The sequence below is a fragment of the Rhizophagus irregularis genome, chromosome 3 (genome assembly GCF_026210795.1).
Source record: "Rhizophagus irregularis chromosome 3, complete sequence".
Taxonomy (NCBI): Eukaryota; Fungi; Glomeromycota; class Glomeromycetes; order Glomerales; family Glomeraceae; genus Rhizophagus; species Rhizophagus irregularis.
Genome location: NC_089431.1, coordinates 5,293,339 through 5,317,778, shown reverse-complemented (window position 1 = coordinate 5,317,778; position 24,440 = coordinate 5,293,339). Strand labels below are relative to the sequence as shown.

The 24,440-nt window shown below is 25.5% G+C and overlaps 7 protein-coding genes across 7 annotated transcripts; all 7 read left to right on the top strand.

Moving 5' to 3' along the window:
* Positions 1-12: 12 nt before the first annotated feature.
* On the top strand, positions 13-1,504 carry OCT59_021298 (uncharacterized protein; the record flags this gene model as incomplete). The annotated part of the gene is made up of 2 exons (XM_066149777.1): positions 13-269; positions 346-1,504. 2 exons carry the CDS (start codon positions 13-15, stop codon positions 1,502-1,504), a joined length of 1,416 nt encoding a protein of 471 aa, XP_065990649.1.
* A 4,884-nt stretch (positions 1,505-6,388) lies between these two features.
* Positions 6,389-6,631, top strand: OCT59_021297 (uncharacterized protein; the record flags this gene model as incomplete). Its single annotated transcript, XM_066149776.1, has 1 exon — positions 6,389-6,631. One exon carries the CDS (start codon positions 6,389-6,391, stop codon positions 6,629-6,631), a length of 243 nt encoding a protein of 80 aa, XP_065990648.1.
* Positions 6,632-7,241: 610 nt separating this feature from the next.
* OCT59_021296 (uncharacterized protein) lies at positions 7,242-7,445 on the top strand (the record flags this gene model as incomplete). Its single annotated transcript, XM_025324035.2, has 1 exon — positions 7,242-7,445. One exon carries the CDS (start codon positions 7,242-7,244, stop codon positions 7,443-7,445), a length of 204 nt encoding a protein of 67 aa, XP_025188303.2.
* Positions 7,446-10,029: 2,584 nt separating this feature from the next.
* Positions 10,030-10,690, top strand: OCT59_021295 (uncharacterized protein; the record flags this gene model as incomplete). Its single annotated transcript, XM_025313041.2, has 2 exons — positions 10,030-10,505; positions 10,570-10,690. 2 exons carry the CDS (start codon positions 10,030-10,032, stop codon positions 10,688-10,690), a joined length of 597 nt encoding a protein of 198 aa, XP_025188304.2.
* A 5,280-nt stretch (positions 10,691-15,970) lies between these two features.
* Positions 15,971-17,312, top strand: OCT59_021294 (uncharacterized protein; the record flags this gene model as incomplete). Its single annotated transcript, XM_066149775.1, has 3 exons — positions 15,971-15,999; positions 16,165-16,748; positions 16,876-17,312. 3 exons carry the CDS (start codon positions 15,971-15,973, stop codon positions 17,310-17,312), a joined length of 1,050 nt encoding a protein of 349 aa, XP_065990647.1.
* A 1,367-nt stretch (positions 17,313-18,679) lies between these two features.
* OCT59_021293 (uncharacterized protein) lies at positions 18,680-20,172 on the top strand (the record flags this gene model as incomplete). The annotated part of the gene is made up of 2 exons (XM_066149774.1): positions 18,680-18,939; positions 19,014-20,172. The coding sequence occupies 2 exons, from the start codon at positions 18,680-18,682 to the stop codon at positions 20,170-20,172; spliced, it is 1,419 nt and encodes a 472-aa protein (XP_065990646.1).
* A 1,025-nt stretch (positions 20,173-21,197) lies between these two features.
* On the top strand, positions 21,198-23,177 carry OCT59_021292 (uncharacterized protein; the record flags this gene model as incomplete). The annotated part of the gene is made up of 1 exon (XM_066149773.1): positions 21,198-23,177. The coding sequence occupies one exon, from the start codon at positions 21,198-21,200 to the stop codon at positions 23,175-23,177; it is 1,980 nt and encodes a 659-aa protein (XP_065990645.1).
* Positions 23,178-24,440: the final 1,263 nt, after the last annotated feature.

Genomic DNA, 24,440 nt, shown 5'->3' with positions numbered 1-24,440 from the left:
AAAATATAAAAAATGGAGGATGATAAACTTTTACCAATTTTATCACAAGAATTACTCAAAATTTTAAATGATGAAGAATATTATGATGTCGCCATTGAAGTTGGTAATGACCCTTATGTAAAAGTTTTTCGTGCTCATATGGTTATTTTACATTATCGTTCTCCCTATTTGCGAAGAATTTTGTCAACTAATAAAAAAAAAAATGATGGAACTTTGACACATATCAAATTATCAAATATTTCTCCTGAAATTTTTCAAATAATTTTAAGGTAATAAAGAATCAAGTATAAACAAAACCCAATTTAATATTTATTTCTAATTTCACAATTTTTTTTTTTAATTTAGGTATATTTATGGCGGAAAGCTTTCTTTAAATGAGTATGATAATTCAGATATAATTAAAGTCTTAGTTGCTGCTAATGAACTTAGTCTTCAAGAATTTGTCACATATTTACAATTCTTTTTGATCAAAAATAAAACAAGTTGGATGGAGAAAAATTTTAATTTCGTTTATCAAACAAGCTTCGAAAATAACTCATTATCAGAACTTCAAAATTATTGTATTGATTTAATATCTAAGGAGCCGGATAAAATATTCAAATCGCCCGATTTCTCTTCAATTCCGGAAAAACTTTTGATTTCAATTATTCAAAATGACAATCCTCAAACGAGCGAAGTTCAAATTTGGGAACATGTACTTAAATGGGGATTTGCTCAAAATCCTGAACTTCCTTCCGAAATCACAAACTTTTCAAAAGATGATTTTAATACTTTAAAGAATACCTTGCAACAATGTATTCCTTTTATTAAATTTTACAACTTAACTTCTAAAGAATTTGTTGACAAAGTATTTCCTTATAGAGAAATTCTTCCCGGAGAATTATGTGCAGATTTATTAAAAACTTATTTAACTCTTTCTAATCCTGATAGTAAACCAACCAATAAACAAAAACCTCATATAACTAATGAAATCAAATTAAGAGCTGTTGATTCAAAAATTATTACATCTCAACATGCTGAATTAATCTCAAAATGGATTGATAGATTAAATATCATCGACAAGTTAATAATTTCTTCATACGAATTCAAATTATTATTTCGTGCATCTCGTGATGGGCATTCACGAGATAAATTTCATGAAATTTGTGATAACCATACACGCACGGTAACAATTGTTAAAGTGAAGAGTAGTAGTGAAATTCTTGGAGGATATAATTCAACTGAATGGAAATCAGATGCAAGTTTCGGCGCTACTAGAGACAGTTTTATATTTTCTTTTATCAATGATAGAATTGATAATCATATTTTAAGTCGTGTAACGAATGCAAATAAAGCTATATTAAATAATCCTTATGTCGGTCCATCATTTGATATAGATCTTCGTATATGGAACTTTTTCTTTGGTAATAGTTGTACCAAATCTTCTTATGAAAAGCCAATTAGAAAAACTACTAGTAGTTTTGATGTAGAAGAATGTGAAATATTTCAATTTGTTCGTGATTGATATTTAACTATACTCTTCTATCATTCTTACTGAGATGCATTTATGAAGACATAGTAAATATTAAAATAATTCAAATAAAATAGTTCCATTAAAATTAGAAATTAACTATTTTACTATAAAAAATTATTATTCAAAAATGAAAAATTCATCAAAATAAAAACAGATGTTGGCAATAAAATAGATACTGTTTTTCTTAATATTATAAAAAGTTTTAAATTGATCCCAAATAAATAAATTGATTTTTATTGGTTTATTTACGCATTATACAAATATTCTATTGTTTACGGGTAACTACTGTAAACAAATCTTTCTTTAAATTATTTGTAATGTAGTATTTCCGGAGGGTATTTATAACCCATGTCATTCCTTTCTTCCTTCCGCTTACGCCATAATTCCCATTTTGAATTAAACTACCCCTGCTTATTTCCTTTTATATTTGTATCACTTTTTTTTGTATTACAATTTTTTATAATAAATTGTAACACGTGATTATAATTATTGATCTATTAAAAACATATTTTACAAAAAGAGAAGTATTTAATCAAATTTAATTTCCAGAGAAATTCATACCTCATTTAAAAATTCATCTGTGAATTTCAAAGCAACTTTTGTAACTGATGTTCTTACCAATTCTTTTTTAACCAAATAATCATAACTTAATGGACCATGCTGATGTTACCACAGGATTTATGCAGATCAGAAAGGTAGTAACGAGAAAATAAATAGGGAATTTATAAGGAATCGGCAATAAAAAGGTACACGATAGGAAGATAAATGGAGAATTTAGAAATCAGAAAACTGTCGGTAGGATTTTTATTAACTATCGGCAAGGATTCTAGCAATATTAGTACTAACTCTTTCGGCGCTCTGTAATATTCGGTAGATCCTTCTTTTACAAATACTAATGCTAGACTATTCAGAAAATAGACCAAAATCCTGCCTTTCCAGCACTTCCCCACTAGTCCCTTATATACTTTCCCAAAATTCGGCACAATTTGTCCAAAGTTCAACTTGTCCTTTGGCCAATTTGCTAATATATGAATTGTCTTCCGTCTAACTAAAGTTATCAATCGGCCAAATTGTCCCGAATCCACATTTCGTCCCACATTATTACCCAAACCTAAGCCTCCCAATTCCTGTTTATCTGTTTATACCAAAAACAACTAACAATATAAACTATATGTAAATTACTCAATATAATAAAATTATTCATTTAATCAATAAACTATCTAAATATACATTAAAAAGAAAAATCTATAAAATCTATAAATGCGTGCGTGTGATATCATAACACAGAATATATGGTAACAAATCCACCATTATCTATTTCTGTAATATCTTCAAACTGATCGTATAAATATTCAGTTATATCGTTGTAAGAATTATTTTTGACTGCATTTCTTGAACTAAATTATTAATTTTTTCGATCCCACATTCCCACTAGTAAAATTTTTAAATAATTTATTAAACATGGTTTACACCATTTATAACTTTCATCAGATTGATTTATATATTGACCGCCAGTCCATGATATTGAAAACAATGATATATTCTTTGTACTGTATCTGGATTTTGAGTTATGAAAAAAAATTATTATATTTTATATTAGAAAAAAAAGTGTTAAACATACCTCGTTTAGTAATATTTTGTGAATTATATGGACATTTTAAAGTAATTTGTTTATTTGAGATCCTCGTCCATTTCTCTTCTCAGTAATCATAACATCGTTCCATAATATTGCTAAATACATCGTAGCGGATTGATCATATGTTATTCATCAAATATATTATCTCTGTAGTGATGGATTAAATCATCAATTATTTTGTTCTCACTTGTCCAATTTAAATAGAATTTTTTTAAGGTAACCTATTTGACATGATTTACACCATTTTTTATACACATATTTTTCACCACAATTTTCACAATATGATATTTGTCTTGGAGAACCATGATATAATCTTTTATATTTGGATTTTGAGATATTCCATTTACTTCAGAATCTTTACGTACTGTACTATTATAAAAAAGAAAAATTATAGCACTTATTATTATGTACTATAATACGAAAATTATCCCTAATTAAATTCAAAAATCTCATACCTCATTTAGAAGAGATTCATTGGTAAATATTTTGCGAATTATATAAACATTTTAAAGTAACTTTTTTATTCTGACCTTCTTGTATATACAAGTTCAATACCATCCTTCCATATTGCTGTAGCAAAACCCCATTTCTTTCGTCAAACTGATTATATGGTATCCATTCAAATATTATATCAAGTATAATTATTTATTTCAATTGAATTTCTTGCAAAAAAATTGATAAATCATTTGCGCTACATGGTTTACACAATTTATTTACATAGTATCCATCCAGATACTAGTATTTATATAAAAATTATTAGTCGTAAAAAAGATGCTATTTCGATTAAATTGACCCATATTTAATGTTTGAAATCAAAAATCATCTGATTAAAATTTCTGTACTTCTTTCAGACGGGAACCTGTGACTCCAAATCCTATTTACCATTTTTTATATTATATTTCCATCAAATTCAATATTCAGATACACGTTGTTTTATAATGTGACCTAGACTACGAATTTTATTTGGAACATTACTCGGATTTATAAAATTATAATTTCATGAGCGACACGCACAGCAAAAATGAAAATAAAGTGATATGCTACGAGATTTTATTTGTATTATACCCGACTTTACAAAAGAAATTAATACTAATATGTTTATTAGAAAGTTTATGCTGATTAACGTAAATATTATATGACTCAAAATTGTATCCTTTTTTTAATATTTATATATTTGCATGTAATTTTTTTTTTCGAAAATTTTAGATATCTGCGGATTAAGAATATTATTATTTTTGGCCGAATTTGGTATCAGAAGTAGTATTTTTCATGTATTACATAAATTACCTATATATTGATCTGACCATAACCTTTCCTAGAATCTAATTTAATATCATTACCAACTATTACATTGTCTATTTCATTTTTTTGATCATTTTCTAAAACTTCATTCCTTATCTGCCACTCCGTACTTATGTTTTTCGTATTGATTCCATGATTCAACATCTATATGAAATCTTGCGCATTTATTAGATTTAATACTCTTCTTTTATATAACTCGGTAGTGTTTTAAGGAAATTTTTAATTCTAAAAGCTCGTATTTTTGTATCTAAATCGCTCGTTATATATTTATTAGATTCCATTCTTAATTAGTTTAAATGTAAACGTCCATCAAGATATTCTTCATATAACTCTGCTTCCATTTGAATCTTATAATCTTCATCCCTATATATTTAGATGACGTTAAAAAAAAACACCTGTAATTTTTTCTCTTCTATCAATTTCTTCGAAAATTTTAATAACGCGTAATTTTTGTCTTTTCTAGAGCTAGATTCTTTAAAAAAAAATTCAAATGAATTTATCATTAATTAATATATTCACTGTATTATCATTCAGAATAATAATTAAACTAAAAATCAACGCTATTATTATAATTATCGCTTTTAAACTTTTGAGTTATACAAAATATTTTCCATTATTAGTTATAAACTTAATCTCGTTATAAAAGAAAGACTTAAGACAATTATCCGAAAAAGGCTCCCTTTTAACTAAACTAAAATCAATTATTAAGAAATCTGAAATTATAATTTGATTCTCTAGAAGCTTGTTTAAAATTTTCTCAAAATATTCATACGGTTTTATTTTACTCGTATTTCCATCTTTAACCTTTTCTTTTCCCACCTTAATATTTCTTGATGACTGATCTAATGGTAAATAAATTAAACAATCATTTTCATTTTTCGTCCCTGATATAAGAAAGTTCGGCTTAGGACGTGATTAGGGATGGCAACGGTCACGGTCATTAACCGATTATGACCGGTCATGACCGTGACCGATATCGGTCGGTCAAGACTTCTGACCGACCGTTTGACTGACCGTTTGACCGACCGTTTGACCGACCAAATTTTTTTATGAAAAATTTAATAAAAAACGTCGCGAAAACGTTTTTTATTAATAATTTAATTAAAAAAAAATGTTTTTCGCAACCGTTTTTAATTATTTTAACAAAAAACGTTGCGAAAACGTTTTTATTAATAATATAATTAAAATAAAACGTTTTCGCAACGTTTTTTTAATTATTTTAATAGAAACGTTGCGAAAACGTTTTTTTATTAATAATTTAATAAAAAATAAACGTTTTCGCACGTTTTTTCAATTGCCTTAATAAAAACACTGCGAAAATATAAAAAAAAATGATCGGTCAAACTGTCGGTCAAACGGTCGGTCGGTCGGTCAAAGGTTCTTGACCGGTTATGACCGACCGATGACCGACCATGACCGACCGTTGCCATCCCTAGTTATTGGAGAGATATTAAACTCAAGAAATATGTCTATTTTACTTTATGGCGAAGGATGCAACAGAAATATTGGTAAAAAGGTTGAAAGTAAGGAATGTTTAATATATATAGCAAATGAAGCAAGTAGGATTATTAAGAAAAGGAATGAAGAAGGTCGGATAAAACCATATGAGTCAATGAGAAATATAAAAATGAAAATGAAGTATATGTGAAAGAGGAAGAAAAAGATATGAATTATAATAAAGATCAAGATTTTATCGATATATTAAAAAATAGTATAATGGAAACGGATGAAAGAGATAAGAGGAAAAGGCAAGCGTACTTAATAAATAATAGAGTGTGTTAAGGGGAAAATAAAAGTATCGAAAAAGGATATAAATATATAGAATATTTGGTGAGTTGGGTATTAAGGGATAGAGATTTTAATGAGAAAAGCGAGATAAGGATAAATGCGAAATTTAATGATACGAAAGATCATGATGAATTTAAAATTTTAATAAGATGTATAATAATTGGAATGATTTAATAGAAAAAGGGAGTGATATTCTTTTAGGAATTGATGAGAAAGTCAGAAGATGTTTAGAAAATTTTATGAAAAATCTTAGTAATAGAAAAAGGATAGATGAAGAGTATTTTATAGAAATGTTGGTGATTGAAAAATTTTTGAAGGAAGAAAGATATGAAATTAGATATTCTTGGACATTCAGAATTGGAAGATATAGAGAAGAGAAGGGAAGAAATTAGAAAATTTTTAGAACTAATGAAGAAAGAAAATTTTGAAACATATTGAAATAGATGTTATAGATGAAGAACGATCAACGAATTCAATTTATATTGGAAATATGCATTGATAACTGGTGATTTAAGAGGATGGCGTAAGAAGTGTACGCAAGCTATTTGGAAAAATGAACTTCTCAATAGTCGAAAGATAGAAGATCTGTTTTATTTTAATTTTAAAAATGAATTCGATTGGGTTAAGACGCTTAATTTTATTAGTAATAAAAATAAATTTACTTTTTGGCAGTGTAACGATCATGAAGATACAAAGGAGAGATCATACAGAATTAAAAACTTTTTAAAAGAATTACCAACTTATGGAGTTTTATATTAGTGTAATAGCAAATGAAATGTGTCCAAGATGCAATAATGAGATCGAAGATTGTACCATGATGTTTGGAAGTGCGAAAGAAATAAAGTTAGCTTAGAAGAAATATTATATGAAGCAATAGCTAAGTATGAAGAAATATTAATATCAGATGGTAAAAAAGAAGAAGTGGAAATATTACGAGATATTAATATAAATTTTTATGAAATAATGTTAACCCAATCAGATATTTTATTAGAATAATAGAATATGGGAGATGTATATAATAGAAAGTTTGATGAGATATCGAAGAAAAAAGAATACAAGAATTTGATAGAACATTTGTGGAGCTTTTGTTATGATAAAGATAAATATAGAAAGAGAATTTGGGTTAAACGATGTGATGATGTGGCGGAGATAGAGAAAGATAGAGGTTTAGATTGTAAAGATAAAAGAAAAAGGAAAAAAGAATAGAGGAGGGCGATAGTGTTTATAATAAAAAATTAAGAAAAATTGAAAAACAAATGAAATAGTTTAAACGAAAAAAATATACGAGAAATAGTTTATTAGATGATGTAAAGAATGGTAAATCACTAGTAAATCTTTTAAGAACACTTGGGGAACGAAGGCTAAAGTATATACTGGTTTTATTTTATAATTTAGTTTTATTATGATTGATTATATAGTTACATATTTAGATAATATTTAGATAGATCGGTTAGTTATAGAGGATTTTTTTATTAGCATCTTTTTCCTTGATCATTGTAATTTACTTATCTTTTTTATTTATTGTTATTGTTTCTTTTATTTGTACACTTCAATAAAAATAAATATGGTGGTTTTTTTCTTTAAAATCGTAAATGTGTGACTTAAATTTTAATATTTGCAAATAAAATTTCATTAAATAAGATTATTTTGAATAAATATATTTGCAAAATTTTTTTTTTAAAAAATATCTTTTGCAATAATAACCGATCAAAAATTAGATACATGACATATTTGAAAAAAAAACCCAGGCGATGAATCACCCAGGCGACGTTTAGCAATCCCCAATTTTTATTTATATATTAAAAGTATTTAAAATAGTAGATTTCAAAAAATGTTTTTATGCCAATTATTTTAATATTATTAATGATAAAAAGAAAAAACACTTCAAACAAATTTCTGCTATATACTTTTTTTAATTTTTTTCCTTTTACAAAAAAATTAGGAATTAGAAATATCAACAAGTATTAACGGATATTAAGATTCTGAATTTTCTATGAATTTACATATTTGTGAAATGTTACTAGAACAAGTCACATAAGTCACAGTATTAAGAGAATAATTTTTCTCTTCCCCACTTTCTTTATCCTCATTTCATATTTTTTTTTCTCATTTTCATTTCCTTCACAAGTTTGGAACCATGAAAGTGAGAGATTGTGCGACATATGGATGATGATGCATTTACATATTGTAGTATATATGTTGTGCGATTTGCGTCTGGCCTAGTAATGCTGGCCAACCCACTTAAGGCATTATAATATTGGGCAATATTGACGCACAATATATTTATTGCGATTTTAGTTATTAATACTATAAATATTTTATAAATTTTTTAAATAATAATATATTAAACTCTTTTTAGACAGTAATAATAAAGTAATAGGAATAAAATATAATTACTTTAATTTTAATAGTAATAGAATCATTAACTATTATTCATAAGAACATTGATTTATATGTAAAACGTAATTTCTGGAAAACTCCGTGAATATGATACATTTACGGGAAAATAACTTGAGCAACTTGGATTATTTTCAATGTTTGAGACTATAAATTCCGTGAATATGATACATTTACGGAAATAACAAAGAATAAAAAACACGGAATAAATTTTTATAGGGGTAATAAATTGTCTCTAGTAAATTATATATATTTAGATTACTCTGTATAAGTTAATTTTGAGTTGTATTACTGTAACGTGTAGCATGCCTCCGTAATTTATTACGGATTGTTATCTTAAAATAGATTGGGTTTAACCATTAATGAATGTTGATCATGTTGATCATGAAAATTAAACAATAGAAATGTCTCGTAATATAATGATGCTCTTAACAATACATTTTTAATGCTGTGTTACCGCTTCTCTATCATTGTTTTACGCTAAATTAAGTAATGGTCTAGGTATAATATATGAGGAACAATTCATTTGTTCATTGCGCCATTTTGTATCCAGTAATCATAGAAAGATAAAACATAGCAGAGTGATAGAAAAAGAGTAATAATACATGGCAAAAATTGTCAGCTTTTCTGCCAGTAGTGATATCATAATTTTATCACTAAAACTATAATAAATTTAATAAATTTGAAGAATTTAATATTTTGTTCATTATATAGCTTGTCTCCAGAATATTATTTGTGTGCATAATAATTTACTATATGTTTCAAGTTCATTGATCTCAGTGTGAAGCAAATGGGCTGTTGCTAGTATGTATTAAAAAAATAAAAATTAATTACGTATCTAATTGTATTGATCCTAAATTTAAATTTGATAAATGATGAGGCAAATTATTATCATTTTCATACAATTATATTCATCATAAATTAGGCATGTAACAAACGTTTCACTAGTAACTCCTTTGATACTAAACTCATGTTGTGCATATATACCATATATACCAAACACTTGTTTTTGTTGGACAATATTTTTAGTGTCAGAAATTTTTCAGCCATTATATTTGTTGCACGTTTTTTTACACATGTGTATGAAACAATGCAGATCAGTTTTTGAAATACAAATTTGGTAGTATAATTAATATATTTTTTTTGAAACACATTTTAAACGTTTGATTAAAGAAAAGTTATTAATAGTAATTGATAATAAATCAAGATTACAATGACAAATAACATATATAAATGTTCTGTAATTCCTCTGAGTAAAAATTTAAAATTTTTCAAGTCTCTAAATTTGTTTCCATATTTCACACACATTTTCCCACCAAGTCTCTAATAATCAAGTCTTTTAATTTATTTCCACATTTTTCACACACATTTTCCTACCAAGTCTCTAATAAAAATGTTAAAGATGTTGATCATCTTTATATATTCAACCTCCATCTGTTGCTTTTTTGCCACATCTCAAAATGTATTATCTCGAGATATTTTATCTCAAAATGTATCATCTCCAAATACATTACCCCAATATACATCACCTCAAGATATATGGTACATTTATAAAGAGCCTATAGAAGGTCTAAAACTACGTGACACTCTAACACTTAAAGATGGTACTTTGATGATTTGGATGACCCTTGATGATGTTGAAGATCCATCATGCATATTACCTCATTTTTATCTACGATTGATAAAAAGAACAGGCCGAATTACATACATAAATCTTAATTACACCTTTCCTCTAGAAGCAGTTTGCCCCATTGATATGACTTTTATACCCTTAAGTTATAATTATATAATGGTAATTTATGTTAAATTAAACAATGGTGTTACGGGAAAGTATGGCTTGATAATTAATTATGACAGCGAGATAATAAGGTAAGTTTAGATGTTGTTATATTCTCATTTATAAAGATCAATAATAATTTATTTATTTTTTTAGTGAAATCTACTTAGGAAATGTTAATGATGATATTATAATTAGTGGAAGATTAGAAAAAAGTTTTATTTGTATTGAAGAACATGCACAGGTCGAAGTAGGCCCATGTACTACAAATTTCTAATTGTGAAACTTCATTCACATGGCCCATTTCTCATAGATTTATAAATTTTGGAAATTCTTGGAAATTTGTCCCGTTTCCATTAAGTTTCCACCCTATTTTTGATAATAGAAACTTCATTTATATGTTGTTTATATTTATATCACACTGAAAATATTTTTTTTCAAATATATTCACATTAAACTATAATCAAATTTTTTTATTTCATGTTATTTTAAGTGCATTTTTATGATACTAAAGTTATACTTTTATTATATTAACGTTGTATTTTTATTACATTTAATACATTATCATTATATTTCTATTATATTAAAGCCATAATAAGCAATGATATATTATAATTCACATCATTATTGTCTTAATAAATGCAATATAAAGTTAAAAATCTTGATTTTAATAACGATAATAATTAATTAAAATCTTTTTTTTTTAATTGAAACATACCATCATCCAAAGATTCCATATATCAAAACCTTCAAAAAATAATGTTACCATCTCCAAGTTCTAAGCATCCGAAGCTAAAACTTGCAAAAAAAGAAAAAAGGAACATCAGCTAACAATTCTTTAAAAAATAAAGATAATTTTACATTAAAAAGACAAAAAAAAGTTAAGATAAACCCTAAAAAAGAAAGAGTTAGTAAATTTTTGAAGCACATACCGAAACATATTTCCTGTATGAAATAGGACCTTGCAAAGATAAAAGAAAGTTAGTAGATATTTAAAATAAAGACCTCCCTCCCTTACTTACCAGAGATTTGCTAAAAGACACCTCTTAAAAAGAAAAAAAGGAACGAGGTTAATGTTGCTTCTTAAAGTAAATGTGGAGTAAGAACCTTTACCAAAAAGTCCAGGGAAAACTTTCTAAAAAGGAAAACCTAAGCTCCGACCTCTTGCGTAATAAAATAAAAAAAAAAAAAATAGATCGTATTTTATAAAATAAGTCATGTGACTGATCGAATTAAATATAAGTGATTACGTTAATTGTAATTATTTGAAATTTAATAATTTAATAATAATTTACTATAATTTAATGTTAATTTACTTGAAATTTAACTGAAATTTATTGATGATTTGCATATAAAAATTTAATATTAGTTTACTAGAAGTTTAGATGAAATTTAATGATAATTTAATTGAGATTTAATAATGTAAATTTATAAACTAAGTTTCCACACATGATTTATCTTGTACATTTCGTCATTTCCAGCTGTAAATTAAATTTAACTGAATTTCACAATCACACGTTGAACTTGTTAAAAATGAACAAGTGTGTTGGCAATTTCCAGGTTATAAACTTCGTGTACATCACATCACTTCGACCAGTGAATACCATCCTTCCATATTGCTGTAGCAAAACCCCATTTCTTTCGTCAAACTGATTATATGGTATCCATTCAAATATTATATCAGTATAATTATTTATTTTCAATTGAATTTCTTGAATCCAATTTGCAAAAAAAATTTTAAATCATTTGCGCTACATGGTTTACACCATTTATTTACATAGTATCCATCCAGATAAGCTTCGCCACATTCTTTACATTTTCCAAAATCGTCTTGAGATTATCCTAAAGAAACAAACGCCAAATGAATAGTAAATGAATACTTTCATAATATTCATAATAATTGAGATTATAATATTTCTACATTACTATCAAGTTTTATTGAAATTCTCATTCTATAATGAGGTAAGAAAAAATAAATTAAGAACTCATACTGACCTGTTTGAGTAACCAAGTCTATTGTAAAATATAGCATTATAACTCGTACTATAAACAACCTAGCTTGTTTTAAACCTAATCTATATTGAAATTAATATTTTTCGTTAACATCATAAATTGCAATGCTTTTTTTTTTAATTCATACATAATTACTAGGAAACAGGAACTGCTGGAGCATCCGAAGCATTATAATCATGATCAATTACTTATCACAAAAAATTGAAATTGTCTACAAAAAATATGTATTACTAAAGTTAAAAATAATGTATTGCTAAAAATTGTATAGTTAAAAGATGCATCACTAAAGTTATAGATAAAAATACTTTAATATAATTTATAATTCGTTACAATATTAATGCATAACATTTATATTTTGTTTCTACATAAGCGTTACGCCTGATTTTAAATCTCATTGGGCCATAATTTATTATTTTTGTTACTATGTTATTACATTATTATTATTTCTATGTAATTGTTTCATAAAATTTTATTGACCATACATATGGCGTGACGGACAGACATTGCATGCTTTTTTGAGTGGAATGGAAAAGTCCTTCGCTAACGCTTTGGACAATATATAAACTTAGGAACAGGAAATAATATAGTACAACAGCATAAGCAAATTCATACGATTACATTTCATTATAATGATTTAATAATTGTTCATTAACTCGCCAATTAATTCGTTTATTTTTGCATGCAAGGCATCCTACGATTTCTGTAAAATTAAATTTAAACGCTTATAATATACCAAACTCAGTTGATTATATTTTTACTCCAAATTAAATTTCTGTTATTGTAGTAGCCTATTTTCAAAGATTATTGATAAAAAAAAAATATTTGCGTAATCATGTGATAAGGTTAAATAAAAAGCAATCGTCCATAAATTTCATATTTTGAAAAAAAATATCAATTGACAATTTGATATTTCCTATCGTTTACATTAAAAGTTTCAATTATTAATTATTTTTTTTTTTTCTCTATATTTTAATTTAACAAGTAAAAAATATTGATTTTAAATTTATTAATAAGCCATACTAATATATAAATTATTTAAATTACAAACTTAAAGTATTTTGCTACTCTAGCCTTAGTGTTTAAATAATTCAAAATAAAATATTCAATATTGTTTGTTTACAATTATAATTTTACATCTAAAAAAAATGCATATAACTAAATAAACAACAATTAGTAATTAAAATATTATTTACTGTATACAATATTAATATTAAGAAACTAACCATCAGGAATCTCAAATTCATCTTGTTCTTCCGAATGAAGGTTTGGATTATTATTTAATTAAAATATTGCAAAATTAAAAATTTATAACAAATATTCTACTTACCATTAACTGGTCCTTTCACTTGTTGTATTGTTTCTTTTTTATAATTATTTTGAATTTCTATATTTTTTTAAATAAATAAATAAAATTTTATTAAATAAATATTGAAATTAAAATTTGGAATCATTTTGCTTACCATCATTTGAATTTATTTGTAGCTTATTAAATACTTTAGATAACCCTTTACTATTATCTAAAATTGAAATAAATTTGTATTATTATTATCTAAAAAATTTAGTATATAAATAAATTATCAATATTTTTAAAATATATTTACACCAGGTAAATATTATAGCCGTTTGTTTGGAAAAAAGATGTTAGTTTTTTTCGAAAATGGTTCCTTTATAGTAAATAATTTTCGAGTCGGTTAAAATTTGATCGCTTCTTTTAAAATATGTAATATACAAGAAATATTATATTAATTATAAAAATAATATTATGCGCATCGAACGTATCTTATTTGAATATAAAATAGTATTTATGGTTTAAAAAAGAATTTTATTTTAATTTGGTACTAATAAATTTACCTACGTATAACAATAACCTCCTTAGTTTTAAAAACTCCGATTTTCTAAAAAAATTTTTATAGCGTAAAGTTGAAGTTGATAGATATATTTAATTGGCGTCGGTAACAGTTATAATATGAATCAATTTAAAAAATATTTTCTAAATTTATTTATAAAAATAACCAATACATCATGATAAATAATGAAAATAATAAAGATTTATAATTATATGATTATATCCAGTGTTAGTAAATCGAAAACGTGATGTATATCTCTTGGTAAAAATTGTCACATTATTAACTCTCCTCTGATTTTATCAACCATGTTAAATTTACTATGTGTGTAATAAATAAGTTACAATGCAATTACATGCTAAACTTTTATTTTATAATAAATATAAAACAATTTCATTTTATAAATGCGAATTCACAATTAGTAGGTAAAAGTGATAAATTATATAAGGTTAGTTTGACCATTTACTCTCGTTTCTTTCGTTAACATTAAGAAATGAACAACAAATTTTTTATCAAAATTTACTCGAGATTTTAGATGATGGAGAATATTATCGAAGCTGGTAATATAAAAAATTATTAAAAGAAAATAACGCAATTTTAATACAAATCAATATCAAACATTTCTCCTGAAATTTTTCAGATAATTTAAGATAATAAAGAATTAAATTTAAACATTGTTGTAAATTTCAATATTTCTAATTCTTAAATCAGTTAAATGATTATAACATTTTGAAAATGATTCATTCTCAGGACTTTAAAATATTGTACTGATTTAATGAAAGGGAACCATATAAGTTATTGAAATCAAAAATGATAGTAATCAATTAATAAATCAAAACCTCATATGACTAGAGAAATCAAATTAAAAACTGTTGATTCAAAAATTATTACATCGTAACATGCTGGATTGATCTCAAAATGGTTGATTTCAACATCATCAATATGTCTTTGAAAGCAGGGATGATGAAGAACGAACAATTTGAAATACTTCACATTCTTTTATGATAAATGTCTTTCGGATTTTCTAAATGACTTTTCATATAAAGATTTTTTACAATAATTGCTACTGAAAATGCTCTATCATATAACAAATTTGATGAAATTTTATCTCGAGAATGTCCATCCCGAGATGCGCGAAGTAATAAATTGTAATCAAATGAAATAACAAAATAGGTTAATAAAAAGTAATTATTTATTCAAAATGATTAATATAAAATAATAAAGCTTACTTCTATTAATATAACGAACCTTCTGGTTTAATGATTTTTGCTCGTTATATTAAGTATCAAATTATATTGTTAGCTATTTAATAAAAAAATTTTATTAACAATTCAACAGTAAAGTATGATAATTCGGTCCAAAGTTCCGTAATGTTTTATTAGAAAATCGAAAATGTTACCTGTTACGTGTTTATTCAATACTTTTGGGGATGAAAGCCGTGATCGATCACGTGATGTACACGTACCTTGATTGGTCGCTGTAAATAATCAGACATTATGATTGGCTTATGATCACGTGAACGAATATGGCTTAGACGACCAGACATTGACGTTACACAGAATACCGTGCTAATTATATAAGGTTGAACGGTTACAAAATTGATTATTTTCATTAATTGTTAACGTTAAAATTGTAAAAAAAAATGAACGATAATAAACTTTTACCAAATTTATCACAAAACTTGCTTGAAATTTTAAATGATGAAGAATATTATGATATTACCATTGAAGTTGGTAATGACCCTTATGTAAAAGTCTTTCGTGCTCACATGGTTATTTTACATTATCGTTCTTCCTACTTACGAAGAATTTTGTCAACTAATCAAATAAGGAATTAAATATAAACAAAACTCAATTTTAATATTTCTAATTTCACAATTTTTTTTTTACTTTAGGTATATTTATGGCGGAAAGCTTTCTTTAAATGAATATGATAATTCAGATATAATTAAAGTCCTAGTTGCTGCTAGTGAACTTAATCTTCAGGAATTAGTTACATATTTACAATTCTTTTTGGTCAAAAATAAAACAAGCTGGATGGAGAAAAATTTTAATTTCGTTTATCAAACAAGCTTTGAAAATGATTCATTCCCAGAACTTCAAAAATATTGTATCGAATTAATATCTAAAGAACCGGATAAGATTTTCAAATCTCCCGATTTCACTTCAATTCCGGAAAAACTTTTGATTTCAATTATTCAAAATGATAATCTTCAAACGAGCGAAGTTCAAATTTGGGAACACGTACTTAAATGGGGACTTGCTCAAAATCCTAAACTTCCTTCTGAAATCACAAATTTTTCAAAAGATGATTTTAATACTTTAATAAATATATTACTACAATGTATTCCTTTTATTAGATTTTACAATTTGACTTCTAAGGAATTTGTTGACAAAGTATTCCCTCACAGAGAAATTTTACCTGAAGAATTATGTACAGATTTATTAAAAACTTTTTTAACTCTTTCGAATCCTGATAGTAAGCCAATTAATAAATCAAGACCTCGTATGAACAAAGAAATTAAATCAATAACTGTTGACTCAAAAATCATCACATCTCAACATGCTGAGTTAATTTTAAAGTGGGTCAATATTAAGAACTACAGATTCTTCATATGAATTCAAATTATTATTTCGTGCGTCTCGTGATGGACATTCACGAGATAAATTTCATATGATTTGTGATATTCAATCCCACACTGTAGTGCTTGTTAAAGTGAAAGGTAGTAACGAAATTCTTGGAGGATATAATCCAATTGAATGGAAATCAGACAAAAGTTACAGCACTACTAAATATAGTTTTATATTTTCTTTTAACAATGAAAGAATTGATAATCATATTTTAAGTCATGTAATGTTTGAAAACTATGCTATCTACAATAGTTCTGGACATGGTCCATTATTTGGCATAAGTGATCTTATTATATGGGACTCATTCCATAAGAATTATTGTAAAAAATCCTCTTATAAAAAATCGATTAGAAAGACTGAAGGCTATTTTAATATAGAGGAATGTGAAGTATTTCAAATTGGTTCCTATTAAGACATGGTATTTAATAAGCTAATAATTACGTTGCAAACAGATATGTTATTTACTATTTTTACTCAAATACTAGTTTAGTTAAAATCATTAAAAAAAGTTTTAAAGATCATACAGATAACAGTATTTGTCCAAAACGATTAATACAATATCTATTAATTAGAACTGAGTATAATGAACCTTCCGATTTAATGATTTTGTTCGTTCGTTATATTAAGTATCAATTATGATACTGTTAACTGTTTTATTAAAGAAAATTTTATTAACAATTTACAATAAAAAATTCATCTAAAAAAACAAATAAATAAATAAAACATACCACGATATTGGTATGACGATAATTCGGTCAAGGATTAATAAATTATTAAAGTTCCGTAATGTATTAGAAAATCGCGTGCCAGCAAACTCAACAAACATGTTTATTCAATACTTTTGGTAATTCTCAGTTATTAGCCTATTATAATTTGTATATATATGCCAATATAATATTATTATTTCGGAGTTCCCGTGAAAATTCACTCCCATCCGGTTAATATTAACCTTATTAAATATAAAATTCCGGTTAATATTTACCTCCCTAAATATCATATAAAATTTGTTAATTTGTTAATTGTTATTAAAGTTTATGTGATATGTTACATTTTCGAAAGAAAAAATTAAATAACATCTCTGTGTCTTTGCTAAAGTATGTAAATTTTATGCCACTCTTTTACCATAACCCTGAATAACTCCTTTTTTTTTAATGTTAATTCACTATGCCACCCTTACCATCGTTTTCTTCGTTTATAAAGTCATCACTAACAACCTATTTTCATTATAAAAATTGTTTAAATGTTTGACATGAATATTATTATAAAATTCAACAGGAATCAAAGGTGAAAGTTATTGGATATCCATTAATATGCGTGAAATAAACGAAAGTTATCATAAATGATAAAGAAAAAGGACGTGAGAAAATGTTTATTGTAGTCTATTATAAGAAACATTTTAAACTCCTAACGTTATTCACCCAGTTAAACAAAATTCACCCCGGTGAATTTTTCATAACCGGTGATGTAAGCATGGTGATCGATAAATATGTGATAACACGGATGTTAAAAAATTTTTATATAATAACATGGGGTTATTTTTAGCTTATTCCTTATTATTTAAATTTAATTTTTATTTTTTATTTTATAATGAGTATAGGGTTTCATTTTTATCGAGGAACTGAAATGATCTGCAGTTGAACAAGCTCCATTTTGGAAAATTTTTGTTCAACATTAAGCATTAACGTTGCACAGAATACTGTGACTAATTATATAAGGTTGAACATTTACAAAATTGGGTTAATTTTTTCGTTAACCGTTAACGTTAAAAAAAAACAAAAAATGGAGGGTGATAATAAACTTTTACCAAATTTATCACAAAATTTACTCGAAATTTTAAATGATGAAGAATACTACGATGTAACCATTGAAGTTGGTAATGATCCTTATGTAAAAGTTTTTCGTGCTCATATAGTTATTTTACATTATCGTTCTTCTTATTTGCGAAGAATTTTATCAACCAATAAAAAGAAAAATGACGAAGCTTTGACACATATCAAATTATCTAATATTTCTCCTGAGATTTTTCAAATAATTTTAAGGTAATAAAGAATTAAATTTAAACAGCACTATAAATTATAATGTTCCTAATTTTACAATTTTTTTTTTATTTTAGGTATATTTATGGTGGAAAGCTTTTTTTGAATAATTATGATAATTCAGATATAATTAAGGTCCTAGTTGCTGCTAGTGAACTTGGTCTTCAAGAGTTGGTTGATTATTTACAATCTTTTTTGATCAATAACAAAGCAAGCTGGATAGAGAAGAATTTTAATTTCGTTTATCAAACAGGCCTTGAAAACGATTCATTCTCAGAACTTCAAGAATATTGCATTAATTTAATATCTAAGGAGCCGGATAAGATATTCAAATCGTCAAATTTTTCTTCAATTCCGGAAAAACTTTTGGTTTCAATTATTCAGAACGATAGTCTTCAAATGAATGAAATTCAAATCTGGGAACATGTTCTTAAATGGGGACTTGCTCAAAATCCTGAACTTCCTTCTGAAGTCACAAAATTTTCAAAAGATGATTTTAATACTTTAAAGAATACATTACAACAATGTATTCCTTTTATTAGATTTTACAATTTAACTTCTAAAGAATTTGTTGACAAAGTATTTCCTTATAGAGAAATTTTACCAGAAGAATTGTGTGCAGATTTATTGAAAACTTTTTTAAATCTTTTGGATCCTGATAGTAAACCAAGTAATAAATCAAGACCTCGTATGACCAAAGAAATTAAATCAATAACTGTTGAATCAAAAATTATTACATCTCATCATGCTGAGTTAATCTTGAAGTGGGTTAATAGATTAGAAATTACGGATAAGTTAACTTCTTCGTATGAATTTAAATTATTATTTCGTGCATCTCGTGATGGGCATTCACAAGATAAATTTCATGAGATTTGCGATTTTAAATCTCGCACAGTAACAATTGTTAAAGTGAAAGATAGTAATGAAATTCTTGGAGGTTATAATCCAGCTGAATGGAGATCTGATAATGAGTATGGAACTACTAAAGATAGTTTTATGTTTTCCTTTATCAATGGTAGAATTGAAAATTATATTTTAAGCCGTGTAATGAATGAAATTCATGCTACATATAATAATTATTTTTGTGGTCCAACATTTGGTGAAAATGATTTCTGTATATGGCCCGGATTTATGGGTAACGTTTGTAGAAAAGTTTCCTATGAGAAACCTATTAGAGAAACTACTGACGATTTTGATGTAGAGGAATGTGAAGTGTTTCAAATTATATGGAATTGATGCTTAATTTCATAATAATGGTGTATCAGCTTTGCTAGATAAAAATTTGACACAATCATTGTTGTGATATTATTCGCATGATATACTTTTAGTATAAATTTAATTATAACAAATTTAACAAGAATGGCACTTATTAAGGAGCTCTGATGAATGTGTATATATGAAAAATGAACTATTTATACTATAAAATAATTATTATGTAGTTGCGCCGCGCGAGATTTATGGGTTTGATGTATACTAGTGGTACGGTATTGTCATTCACTTCATTCTTTCTTCATTCTATGTTTTTAAATTTATTTAACGTTAAGAAAACTATGCAGTTATTTTCAAATCTTAATATAAATTTTAAACGCTGTGAAACAATTTTATTTTTTTTTTATTTTTTATTTTAATTCACCACTAACATTTTAATAAACACATTAAATCACGTTTCAAGAATTAATATAAAATGTGCGAAACTATATCGTCTGTAATATGTAAATTCTCATTTATTTATATATTTATAAACGTAAAAAGAAAATATACAAACCGTTTCAGATTTTGTTATATTTGTTATATCATAAAAAAAAAAATCTCAAAATTAAATTGTAATTTTTTTAATTTCGGGCTAAATAACAAAATGTAACTGCGGCTGATCATTAGTATGGCTGCGGCAAAAAAATTTCAGACGTTACACAAACACATCGACAATACAGTACAATGTCTTGGCTTTTGCCAATTCCAACGTTCCTTGGCCAAAGTTTCTTGGCTTCCATTGATATTTATCCTCGAGTTTCTTTTTATCTTGGCTCTTTCATAATCAATAAAATTACTGTTTATAGTTTCAAGTTTATTAATTCAATCACTTTCGTACTTTCTAGGCATAGTAAAATATTATTTTTAATTTTGACGAGAAAAATTTCTTGGTTTACTTCCATGTATTTTTTTTTTTGTATAAATGAACCATTCTTCTTTACAAGTATTCTTTTCTTTTTTTCTTCAAAAAAAAAAAAATTCTCTTTTATTTATAAAAAAAAAATAAAAAAATGTTATCAAATTTATTCAATATCGATATAACAACAAATAATAATAATAATAAATCTATTATTAATATTAATAATATAAATATCAAAATCAATGAAAATGATGAAATATTCTTAAAGAATGTTTTAAAAGAATTTTATAATAAAATCATTCAATATATAAAAGATGATGATATAAATAAATTTGAAGAAAATTTAATAAAATGGTTAAATAATATAATAAAAAATCATGATGAAAAAAATTCAAAAAAATTTCTTGAATTAATGAAAAATCATAAAAAATATCTTATTTGGTTCACAAGTATTATAGGATTTTTTTATCAACATGGTATAAGTTGTTATAAGAATAATAATATTGCATTAAAATTTTATAATTTAACCATTAATAATAATAATAATAATAATAATAATAATATTGATAATATTGATAATATTGGTGATGAGAAAGAACATTTGATAAATTATCATAACGATATTAATTTTGATCAAAAAAATTTAATTAAAGATGATGAAAATGAATTAAGAAATATTAATATTATTATTGGAAAATATTTATTATCATTTTTTTATTATAAAGATATCATTTTAAATAAGAAAAAATTCATTAATAACGTTAAGGAAATTGTTATTACAAAAAATCTAACATTTAAAATTAATAAAAATTCTGATAATAACAAGAATGACATTATTAAACAAGTAAACAATACGTTTGAAGATTACTTAAAATCGGCAGAAAATGGAAATACACAAGCACAAAATAATTTAGGAAATTGTTATCAGTATGGTATAGGAACAGATAAAGATGAAAAGCAAGCATTTACATGGTATTTGAAAGCTGCCCAAAGTGGATACACACAAGCACAATATGATTTAGCAATTTGTTATAAGAATGGATTAGGAACAGAAAAAGATGAAAAGCAAGCATTTGAATGGTATCTGAAGGCAGCTGAAAATGGGGATGCACGAGCGCAAAATGATTTAGCAATTTGTTATCAGAATGGCATAGGAACAGACAAAGACGTAAGTAAAGCATTCGAGTGGTATTCAAAATCAGCCGAATATGGAAATGCGCAAGCACAAAGAAATTTAGGAAATCATTATCATTATGGTATAGGAACAGATAAAGATGAAAAGAAAACGTTTGAATGGTATTCAAAATCAGCTAAAAATGGAAACGAATTGGCACAAGATTATTTGGCGTATTGTTATTTGAATGGGATAGGAACAGATAAAGATAAAAAGCAAGCCTTTGAGTTGTATTTAAAAGCAGCTAAAAGTGGAAATGCACGAGCACAAAATGATTTAGCAATTTGTTATCAGAACGGGATAGGAATAGATAAAGATGCAAAGCAAGCATTAGCATGGCATTTGAAAGCTGCTGAAAGTGGATATACACAAGCACAATATGATTTAGCAATTTGTTATAAGAATGGCTCCGGAATAGAAAAAGATGAAAAGAAAGCATTTGAATGGTATTTGAAGGCAGCTGAAAATGGGGATGCACGAGCGCAAAATGATTTAGCAATTTGTTATCAGAATGGCTCAGGAACAGATAAAGACGAAATTAAAGCATTGGAATGGTATTTAGAATCATCCGAAAATGAAAATGCAGAAGCAAAAAGTAATTTAGCAACTTGTTTTTATTACGGCATAGGAATAGAGAAAAATGAGAAACTTGCATTTAAATTGTTTTTAGAATCAGTTGAAAATGGGAATGAATCAGCACAAAATTGGTTAGGATATTTATATTTGAAGGGTATAGGAACAGATAAAAATGAAAGGAAAGCATTTGAATGTTATTCAATATCAGCAAATCAAGGAAATGCCATAGGTCAATATAGTTTAGGTTATCTTTATCAATATGGAATAGGAACAGAAGGAAATATTAAAGATGCATCTAAATGGTATGAAATGGCTTTAAATAATGGATATGAAGAAGCAAAGATAACTCTAGACAATATTTCGTTAATTAGTCGATTTTAGAAATTTAAACATGTAACATGTAATTAATAATTTTATATATACAGTAATAAAAATATCTTTAAAAAATAATTTGTTCGTTAAAATTTACGTTCACAATCATAATAAATATTATATACGAACGTTAAAATCATCATCTGAAGTTCAGGACGTTATCAAAAGATAAATTAAAAAAAATATGACTATGATATATCCAATAATGTTATTCATTAACTAAACTTTACGAAAATTAAATTATTTAATATAAGCAACATATAAAAATTATTATCCAAAATAAATAATATACAGTAATATTATCGTCTATTAAAAAATTTTTAATTTATATTTTTTTTTCGATCTGATTTATAAAAATTAATTTAATATATAATCTTATAATAATATCAAAGGGATTGACCATAGGACGAACCATTACATACTGTAATTACTGTACGGTTACCATACAGTAATTGTCGGTTATTCCATGTATATTAAATATACTATCATATTAAATATATTGTTAAATATATTATCGTATATTTTTACAACAAAAAAAAAATTAACCACTTTAAGAAATAATTACTTAAATTGGATTTATAATAAATATTAGAAAATTTCGTACAATCGTTATACAGATCATCTTTATGAGTTATATGGTTTCGTCAAAAGTAACTTTTTTCATGAGATTTCATCGATAGGTGCTACCCGAAATGCGAATATCAATTTTAACTTATTCGGTTATATTTTGTATGATAGATTATAGATTAAAAAAAAATCCCCAATTTAACGCGCTATTGTAAAATAAAATTATTATCGAATTCGTTACATTTCTTTAAAATTTTATTTTAAAACTTGAAAAATAACGTCAAATTCGATAAAAAAAAAAAGCAATATGTACCAAACCATTTTTATATTTTTTTGTGTAAACTCCAATTTATTTATTTTATCAAGTCATTTTTACGTCCGTATGTAGTTTTAAAGAAAACTGCCAATTTTTTCAAAAAGTTTGCCAATTTTCTAGTTTGTCCTAAGTAACCATTACTGAAACTCCTATTTCTATATTAAAAAATTATTATAAAACCAAAAAGTAAGTTTACTTTAATCTCAAGAAAAGTTAATATTATATGGTTTATATGTAACATATATAATATATTATTATAAATGTAAGTTTTAAAAAAATATTTTTTCTCTTTTTTAAATATTTTTAGATCATAAAAATACTTAAAGAAAAGGCTATTTTAATGGTGGCTGGAAATATGACTAGATTAGTTATATAAATTCATCAATCAT